We start from the raw sequence: 10,672 nt of genomic DNA, 5'->3' as shown, positions 1-10,672 counted from the left end.
CTCCATAGTGTGTGGAGTTGGAAGCCAGATGTTCTCCATAGTGTGTGGAGTTGGAGGCCAGATGTTCTCCATAGTGTGTGGGGTTGGAAGCCAGATGTTCTCCATAGTGTGTGGAGTTGGAGGCCAGATGTTCTCCATAGTGTGTGGGGTTGGAGGCCAGATGTTCTCCATAGTGTGTGGGTTTGGAGGCCAGATGTTCTCCATAGTGTGTGGGGTTGGAGGCCAGATGTTCTCCATAGTGTGTGGGGTTGGAGGCCAGATGTTCTCCATAGTGTGTGGGGTTGGAAGCCAGATGTTCTCCATAGTGTGTGGGGTTGGAGGCCAGATGTTCTCCATAGTGTGTGTGGGGTTGGAAGCCAGATGTTCTCCATAGTGTGTGTGCTCATTATATGGGAGTACACACTGGGTGGTTGAAGCCCTGAATGGGTATGACAAAACATGTATTTTTACTGCTCTAATTACGTTTGTAACCAATTTATAATAGCAATAAGGCACCTTGGGGGTTTGTGGTATATGGCCAATATACCACGTCTAAGGGCTGTAACCAGGATGCATCGTGCCTAAGAACAACCCTTAGCCGTGGTACATTAGTCATATACCACACCCCCTCATGCTTTATTGTTTAAGTATACACTCAGTTTATTTGCTACATCCATCTAGTACTGGGTCGGACCCCCTTTCCCTTCAGAACAGCCTGAAATCTTTGGGGCATGGATTATACAAGTCAAAAACATTCCACAGTGATGTTGGTCCATGCTGTTGTGATGGCATCATGCAATTGCTGGAGATTGGATGGTGGTACACCACCATTTTTGCCATTCTCCTTCAACCTGGGGCGGCAGGTAACGTAGTGGTTAGAGAGTTGGGCCAGTAACCAAAAGGTTGCTGGATCGAATCCCTGTGCTGACAAGATAAAAATCTGTTGTTCTGCCCCTGAACAAGGCAGTTAACCCACTGTTCCCTGGTAATTGACTTGCCTAGTTAATCATTTTTTAAAACTCTTTCATCAACAAGCTATTTTCGCCCACATGACTACATGCTTTTTGTTTATCACACCATTCTCAGGAAACCCTAGACACTGTCCCGCATGAAAAGCCCCGATGCGGGATCCGGCGTGCCTGGCACAGACGATCATACCAAGCCCAAAACTCGCTTAGTAACAGAATGCCTGTCCGCCTGCTTTATATAGCAATCCAAAGCCACGTGATCCCTTTTCCTGAATGGTGTACCTAATAAACTGTCCGGTGAGTGTATAGTGTTTCAGCTGGTAAATACAGTACGACCTATGTGTGTAGGTAAGGAAACAATGCAGCACGCTTATCTCCTCTTCCACTCGTCACCTACGCATCCCGGAAGGCAGACAGGATTGTTATGTTGTGATGTCTGTGCATGTGTATTAATGACTTCACAATGACTCCTGACAGGTGTACTGGACAAGCATTATACTGGAATAACACCTTAAATATCTAGCCTCATTAGTCCCTATAAAGCGCCAGCTTCAACTTACACTTCTGTAAGTGGAAGTAGGAGCTACTTAGTGTTATGTTCATGTTAAAGTAGGATCTACTTAGTGTTAAGTACGTGTTAAAGTAGGAGTATTGAAATAAGTGTTGTATTAACACTCTTCGAGGTGAAAAACAACATCTGGAATATATGTGACTGATTGAGACCAAAAGACCACGCAACAAGAGATATAAGAAGTATATAACCAAGTGTATTCCCCTCTGTTAATGTACACATATTTAGAGTCATCTCACTGGAACACTTTACAATAACATTTAGAAAGAACAGGAAGATACTGGGAGGAGGAGGATGGAGAGGAACATAAACCGGACAAACTGGATGAGGAAGAATGATGGGATGGAGCCAGTCTCCAGACTTGGCAGCCGTTTTGACTCTAGCAGTTATAGAGATAGATATAAAACAATAGAAAATAGAAGATGGGTAAGACCCTGTTTGGTCTTCAGTTAATGAATGGTTACATACAATCTGCCATTGTGAGTAAAGGGGATGAAGGATGGGGGGATTGATTTAGGAAAAGAACGGAGTGAAGTGGCAGCAGGAGGGATGGAGAGGAAAGTATATTTTCTCCATACTGACAAGGAGAAAACACGGTTTTATGTTTGTAACCCAAATCACATTTGCTCAATTACCAATTATATATCAATTTCCAATTTCCCAGAATCAATTATCTTTGTCATAATTTTTTCTCTAAACAGGAAGGGAAAACACATATTTTCTTAGTAATGGGATGAGAGATTCAAATATTTAGACATTGCACAAACTTTTTTTTTGAGGTTTTTCTTTTCTTTTCATGGTACAGTTTTCTTTTTTAATAGTTGAGAAAATTGGAATACTAGAGTTCTTGTCCATCTGCAAGGGAACTGCTGTTTGACTTGTTCTGTAATTCTTTTTTTCATTGAATGTTTTTCACTAGACTTGCCCTCATTGGCTGTCATCAGTCTTGACCAATGAGAGGCAAGAACGCAGATCCAAGGTAACGTACGCTTTCCCCCCAACAGTAGGGGGCGACAGTGGGACTCCAGCAAATGAATTCTCAATTTCCATCAAATGTCTCGCATTTTTTGAGGGAAAGAAACCTGTTTCCCACTGTCGTTGAATGTTGGTCATAGTATGTATGATTGGTGGGGGTGTGTGGGGGGGGAAAATCGGTCTCACGTCAAAGTATCAATCGTCCATCAAATTCGTTATTTATCACCCAGTCCACTGATACACACGCATTCGGGTGAATTTCTCCTCTTATGCTCTCAGTTAGGTCCATAGGTTTTTTTTCTCTGAAACTTCTATACATATATATATTTATTTAGAGCAAAGTCAGTTTGTCTGCTGGAGGTTGGTTTCTGGTCTGTGTTTGATAGTAACGACGTGAGCTGGTTCCTCCGCATTAGTGGGCTCAGTAGGGGGAAATGCTGTGTGGAGCCCAGAAGAAAACACATGACGGATAGCCTATCTGTTGGAAAACTGAAAGACGACCCAGGGTTTTGGCCTCAGAAGTTGGTTTTGCTGCTAAAACGTAATAAGTAGGATCTGTTGGTAGGAGGTTTTGTTGTTCTCACACGCTAGTTAAACGTTATCAATCAGCATCATCATTTTTTTTTTCTCCACAGAAATAGTCATCTCTTTTTTGTAAATTAATACTACATGCTTGAAACACAGCAGAATAATGTCGCATCAGCTCCTCGGGACCACAGACATGGAGAGAAAGAGAGCGCACGAGTGAAAGAGAAGGGGAGGGGGAGAGAACGAGAGAGACTTTACGAGAGGAGCGAGGTGATGTTTCAATACTTGGAGGAGGAGGGAAGAAGGCAGATTTGACACGTAGTTTCTGTATATTGGCAGTCATTTTGTGTTATCATACTTGGCTAGCAGTGAGGTTTCAACTTCCAATACAAACCCATCTATGTAGATAGAATCAACACATTTACGATTTAATCCGTTAGCTTGTTGACTGTTTAGACCCGCTACATAGCATCTGATACCAAACAATAGGCCTCTGCTCTAACACTGATGGGGGTTCTTCCTTCTCTGTGTCTCTCTGTAGCCCCATGCTTAACTCTGGTTGTAGGCTATATACAATACAATACCCTTTAAAACGCTGCTGGATTAGCTGGCTCCATTGTAGCATGAGCTCTGGGTCTGGCGATTGGCACAAAATGATGTTGCATTGAGCGAGGTTTGGCAGCCATTTGTTGTAGCCAAGACTTTGTCTCTCTGTGTTTAAAGAAAAAGGTTATACGGCTATGTGAGAATGAATATTACTGTAATGGAGAAAAATACCACCCGTTTTTTTTAATAACTGTGGGGAAAAAAGGAGTACGTGTAGATCTAATGAAATATGTTTCTTTGCCAATCTCATCTTTTATCTCTCTGCTTTAGGCTCTAAATGGGTTGAGAAGGAAAGCTAGGAGGTCATTTTGTCAGTAAGGTTACCTCTATACTAAACAAAATAAAACTCTGCCAACAAAGATTTGACTCATTACTCTACAGTTGCCAGTTTATCTAGTGCCTCTGTCCTACCTATACCTTCAACTCTTCCCTCTCTCCTCCTCTCCGTCCCTCCCTCTCTCTGTGCGTCTCCTTTCGTCCTCTGTCTCTGGCTAGGCCGGTCTCAGACATAGTACTCCTTGTCTTTGTTCTTCTTGTTCTTGATGGTTGTCTTGGCTGTGCCCGGCTGCTTCTCCTTCACCAGGGTGCCGTTGCTCTGCGTGGCCGAGTTACTGATGTAGTTACGGCTTTGGTCTACCTGGTAGGAGCCCTCGTCCCGGTTACGGTACTTGTACATGGCGTAGAGCAGGATGAGGATGCAGAGGGCAGCGGCCGCCACAATGCCCACCACCATACCCGTGGTGCTGGTGGACTCCCTGATCACCTCTACCGCGCCGGGAGGCCCTCCTCTCTCCGGGGACGTGGGGTCTGGGGTGGGAACATGGGGGAAATTGGGAGGGTAGGTTACACCCGGGACGTGACGGTGGCGGTCAGGGTCGGAGGAGGGGTGGGCGGGCGGCAGCAGCACTTGATCCCGGGTGTTCATCTTGCCGGCAGGAATGTTGCTGCTGCTGCCGCCTGGCTTGTTGAGCCTGGGGCCTAGCTGGTCGGGGTTGGCCGTGGGGGTGGACGACAAGGGGGGGCGGTGGGAGTTGGGGGGCCGGTGGGAGAAGTGACGGTCGCGGGGGTTCTGGACGCTGCCCTCGTTGGGGGGAGGGGGAAGGACCGTCCTATCGGTGACGAGGGGGGAGTTTTTGTAATAGTCCTCATCGTCCGACTCGGTCATCTCACCCGAGCCGTAGGCGGACACCTCGATGGGTCCCGCCTCCTCGCAGTCCTCCTGATCCAGTGGGCAGGGGGGGCGGCCATTGGGCAGGGGAAGGGATTCTTTGGTGGTTTCGAGGAAGGGGCGGTAGGTGGGGGGAGGGGGGATTACGGGGTAGCGGGTGGCGTAGGGGGGGTCTAGGGAGTCCACTGTTATAATGGGCAACACTAATTCACCTCCTAGGACAAGAAAGAGACAACGGAGGGAAGACAGCGTTAGTGAGAAACTGAGGGCACCTCCTCGGGACCAAAACAGAAAAACAACAACAGTTCAAATGAAAACACCAACACCATTATTAGAACATCACTAAAACCTAACATGAGGTTAGTTCTAAAGCTAGTTTAGTTAGTCTCTAGTCTTCTATTTAAAGAGTTAAGTTGACTAAACAGATGTACAATACATAGTATAAAGATAATAATAAATATTCTGCTATTCCTGAAATCTCCCTGACGCTAGACTGGACATGACTACACAGATATGTTACTGTACATGTTTAAAAGACTAAACAACATATCAACATCTACTAGATACAAGTTATCCTTCTCTAGCTGCCTGTCTATGCTGTTCTATTTCTACGCTAGCTTTCAGTTTTTCTTTGGGTTAAATAAGATAGCAAACCACGGAGTTCAGGTCACTTACATCAACAAATTGGCCGCATGTTTTTTGCATGAAAAAAAAATTACAAAAAGAAAGCTGTGTAAGATTGTTCTCGGATAGTGATAAACAACTTTCCCCCCATTTCTTTTTATTTTATTTTATTTTTTGTGTGAAAAATAAAATAATTATCTGAATAATTCATTGTGTTTTTCAGTTTTCATGAAGAATGGTTCAAATCCCATTCCGCCTGGGGGCATGGTGATCTGTATTCAAACCTTAAAGACCAGCTGGGGGAAACTGATTCCCCTAGTTTCTACCCTGAAACACAGTCTACAGATGTGGTCCCAACACCCATATCCTCCCACTAGATATGCTAAAACATGGGACATGAAGAAATCCTATTCTCAATTATTACTTGACATTAGTTAACAATTTCTCAGATCCTTCTGTCTTACCCGGATCTCTATGCCTTCATATTCAGTCTTAGAGGGGAATTGAATGATTTTGCAAACTACTTTTTTGTCCTTTGTAATATAATCACACTCACAGTTAATAAAACATTTTAGGGTGTTACACATCAGTACATTGCTTTGAAGTTAAGTCAGGACAAAATCATTGAGTCAAACATAGGAGTGCCAATAACATAATAGGAAAGTGTTAGCAGTACATAGCACAACATAAATAACAAGTTACATTCCTTCTTCGAAAAACAATTTGCTACCCTCTGCCGCGTCCCGTAATCGTGTTAGGGTCACAATCCCAGAAACAATTAGCAAAAATGTTAGGGGGCAATTTAAAAGGTTATGACATTTATTTTTATAGACATTGATAATGTGAGCCACAGAAATGTCCATAACATGAATCATACATAGTCTTAACGCTGGGCCTTTCTTGAGTTGATGAGGTAAATGAATGTATCTTAACAGAATAGGGATCGGATAAAGCGAGTGATTGTGTAGGGAGGAACCTAGAAATGTGTATCGAGGGTATTTTGGGATGTATTTGTCACCCCCAGGCCAACATATCACACCAGCGCTCAAGCCCCCCAAGCCACATTTTTCCTGACAACCCCACAATTAGTAGGACAAGGGACTTTCAGAATGGTTATAGAGCAACTTTTACACAAAACCTTTCAAAAGATTATCAACAATAACACACAGCGCACAAAAACAGGCCTTGAAAGGGAGTAAAAACATGAATGCTGAGAAAGAGAAAGGTTAGTCAGTATTCAACCTTATAGGATCCAGCCCATTCAAAACTCCTACAACTCCTACCGCACAGCCAAAATGGCCGCTGTGTTACCCTGGCAACATAAGGGTGCCTACTTTTATGTGTGTATCTCTGTGTCTGAAGGTTAAGATACACCTTTGAAGAAAGTGGCATATTTGAGGAAAATAGAAAAATTCACAGAGAAAATGAATGAACCATTAGCCCAAATAAGATAGCACTATAGATTATAAAATGACTTGTCATACATATTCTGTAAACTCGTCAGATTCTGAGTAATCTTTCAAATGTTTCCTAATTTCCCTTCTTCTGGACTCTAGAGATAGTTAGCTTCTTCTCTGAGTGTCTAGATAAGATGGAGGTGCAGCTACACTACATATACAAAAGTATGTGGACACCCTTTCAAATTAGTGGATTCGGCTATTTCAGCCATACCTGTTGTTGACAGGTGTATTAAATCGAGCACACCGCCATGCAATCTCCATAGACAAACATTGGCAATAGAATGCCCTTACTGAAGACCTCAGTGACTTTCAACGTGACACCGTCATAGGATGCCACCCTTCTAACAAGTCAGTTGGTCAAATTTCTGCACTGCTAGAGCTGCCCCCGGTCAACTGTAAGCTCTGATATTGTGAAGCGTCTAGGAGCAACAACAGCTCAGGCACGAAGTGGTAGGCCATGCAAGCTCACAGAACGGGACAGCCGAGTGCTGAAGCGCGTAGTGCGTAAAAATTGTCCTCGGTTGCAACACTTACTACCAAGTTCCAAAATGAAATGGGTTTGGCTGAGCAGCCGCACACAAGCGTAATGACAACCGTTAGCTGGAGTGGTGTAAAGCTCGCCACCATTGGACTCTGGAGCAGTGGAAATGCTTTCTCTGGTGTAATGAATCACGCTTCACCACTTGGCAGTCCGATGGACGAATCTGGGTTTGGCGGATGCCAGGAGAACGCTACCTGCCCAAACGCATATTGCCAAATGTAAAGTTTGGTGGAGGAGGAATAATGGTCTGGGGCTGTTTTTCATGGTTTGGGCTAGGCCCCTTAGTTCCAGTGAAGGGAAATCTTAATGCTTCAGTATACAATGACATTATAGACCATACTGTGCTTCCAACTTTGTGGCAACAGTTTGGGGATGGCCCTTTCCTGTTTCAGTATGACAATGCCCCCATGCACAAAGCGAGGTCCATACAGAAATGGTTTGTCGAGATAAGTGTGGAAGAACTTGACTGGCCCGCACAGAGCCCTGACCTCAACCCCATCAAACACCTTTGGGATGAATTGGAACGCCGACTGCAAGCCAGGCCTAATCGCCCAACATCATTGCCCGACCTCACTAATGCTCTTGTGGCTGAATGGTAGCAAGTCTCCGCAGCAATGTTCCAACATCTAGTGGAAAGCCTTCCCAAAAGAGTGGAGGCTGTTATAGTAGCAAAGGGGGGACCAACTCCATATTAATACCCAGGATTTTGAAATTAGATGTTTGTCCACATACTTTTGGTCGTGTAGTGTATCTTTACCTCGCCATCTGTCTGTCTGACGGAAATGGTGCCAACGCGATGCCTCGCTGTCCCCCTGCCTCTCTGTAGGCCGACTATCCCTCACTGCGTTCCGCTTCATTTATTACTGTTCACATTCTTCTCAAATATGTTGCAGGCCTTCGGGCCTAATTATCATAAATGAGTATGCAAAAGCATTTTGATAGGACCACCCCTGCAAATGATACCACCACTCTCTACTGGCCACAGAATTCACAGCTTTAGCGTGAGTGCCATAAGCTTTGTCATTGGTGCCATGCCATGATAGGAGAAGTTACTGTTAACCACAGAATGGGGAAGATGATGGGTTCTCAACCCTCAAACACAGACATCTACATGTACAGCTGCACTTGACTCGCTCATCTCTTCACTGAGTGTTTCTTTGTCTGGACACAGTCCTGTCAACACCTCTGAAATACTTCCCCTTCCCATGACTGTGCCCTGTAACGGCATATGCAGCTTCTGATTGGTCAGTTCGCACACATAGGTTGGCCGCACAGCTACGCCATTGGCCGTATGATGAATCAGCTAGTGTGAATGGACTTGTTCAAACAGGCTTCAAACGTTTCGGTCATCGTCACAAAGAGAACTGCCAAGAACCCATAGAGAACTAATAGAGAACCCATTGAGAACCCATAGAGAACCCATAATATTTCCCTTGGTTTGGAAAATCAAAAATCCACTTTACTCACTCCATTGTGAAATGATTTGACCTGTTGAGAGAGTCTGAGCTTTTCCGCTAGCCTGCTGTGGTCACTTGCCTGTGTCGGTCACCCTCTCCGCAGCACTAGAGGAATACTCACCTTTTTAAAACCAAACCAAAACTCAAAAGGGGTGTGTATTTTCCCTAATAAGCAAGCAGATCGTTAAAGATGGATACTGATGTAAACACTGGGACTTAGTTATTCTACCTATCACTTTGGCTCGTTCTGAACAAACACTGGGACTTAGTTATTCTGCCTATAACGTTGGCTCCTTCTGAACAAACACTGGGACTTAGTTATTCTGCCTATCACGTTGGCTCGTCCTGAGCCACTTGAAATTTTAACGGTTGAACGCCTGACTGTTCAGAGTTTGTACGTTGCATAAAAATTGCTTCTATTACGTTGGGGGATGGAATCGAGATTAGAAATCAGTATTTTCTAGTCTCTGTCTAACCTAATGCATTCTCCATCTCTGCAATGGTCTGCTATACTGGGTAATAATCCATTTCATGAAGACTACATCTTTGATTTAGTTAAGAAGTTCTTTGTCTGCACCTAGTTTGCATTCAATAGCGAAAAGCACACAGTTTCCTTTCACATAGACAGTGAATAAATAATTTAATACACAGTCCACACATGCCGTCCTACGTCCTGAGGGAGGGTAATGTATTCTGACGTTGATTGATGAAACTATGTTCACCCCGTCTGATTGATTACGGATTGCTCCTTTCCGCAATGCTTTCTGCACAGCACTTCTGGATGGGTTCCATGAATTCTCCCCTGGTTTTGGCTTGGTCGGCAGCCTAGTGTTTCTACCTCAGCGTGACGCAAATTAGAGGGTCCCGAGGCCCCGACAAACTCTGTTTGATCCTGGGCTGAGTCAACGTATGAAATATCAACCTATTTACTTCTGTTTGATCCTGGGCTGAGTCAACGTATGAAATATCAACCTATTTACCTCTGTTTGATCCTGGGCTGAGTCAACGTATGAAATATCAACCTATTTACTTCTGTTTGATCCTGGGCTGAGTCAACGTATGAAATATCAACCTATTTACCTCTGTTTGATCCTGGGCTGAGTCAACGTATGAAATATCAACCTATTTACCTCTGTTTGATCCTGGGCTGAGTCAACGTATGAAATATCAACCTATTTACCTCTGTTTGATCCTGGGCTGAGTCAACGTATGAAATATCAACCTATTTACTTCTGTTTGATCCTGGGCTGAGTCAACGTATGAAATATCAACCTATTTACCTCTGTTTGACTTTTCTATCTCTCTCTTTTCTCTCCATCTTGTCTTCTTTGTCCCCTCTCTCTCTCTCTCTCTCTCTCAATCACTGTCAGTCTTCTCATCTCTTACTAATATTTACTGAAATATTTTAGTATTTTATTTTAAAATTTTATTTTAAAATCCACAACCCACAATCTCATTAAGGACTAAAGAGTAAGAAAAAGTGACATTAATCTGGCAAACAACATTTGTTTACACTTTTTCACAGTTTTTATGTGATTTTTGGAACATGAATTCATTTTTATTTTGATATGGCTGCAGTGTTTTTTTCCTTTGGAGAGTGGAGTTGAAGCTAGTTGATATTCTGCTTCAGTGAGCGTATTGGATTTGATGTACCTCATAAGACAGACAATATACTATATATTGATGCACAGAAAATACCTCAAATATAGTCTATTGACACATGGAAATATATGTAGTATCAACCAGCATAAGTTTGTACATTCCTCTGAAAATCTGAATTCAGACACTGTATAAT

The 10,672-nt window shown here is 43.6% G+C and overlaps 1 protein-coding gene across 8 annotated transcripts in view; it reads right to left on the bottom strand.

The window, feature by feature from the left end:
- Window positions 1–1,694: 1,694 nt before the first annotated feature.
- Window positions 1,695–10,672, bottom strand: part of LOC106608688 (neurexin-2) — a 1,106,898-nt gene continuing 1,097,920 nt past the window's right edge. For 7 of the 8 annotated variants that reach the window (XM_045721575.1, XM_045721576.1, XM_045721574.1 and 4 more), the window contains one exon: window positions 1,695–5,010. In XM_045721575.1, coding sequence (XP_045577531.1) covers window positions 4,130–5,010 — 881 coding nt within the window. In that variant the 3' untranslated portion in view covers window positions 1,695–4,129. The remainder of the gene's footprint in view (window positions 5,011–10,672) is intronic. The other variant, XM_045721577.1, reaches the window with a different exon arrangement.

This window comes from Salmo salar, chromosome ssa07 (genome assembly GCF_905237065.1).
Source record: "Salmo salar chromosome ssa07, Ssal_v3.1, whole genome shotgun sequence".
NCBI lineage: Eukaryota > Metazoa > Chordata > Actinopteri > Salmoniformes > Salmonidae > Salmo > Salmo salar.
Note: the sequence above shows the minus strand (reverse complement) of the source record. Positions and strands in the feature narration are given on the sequence as shown.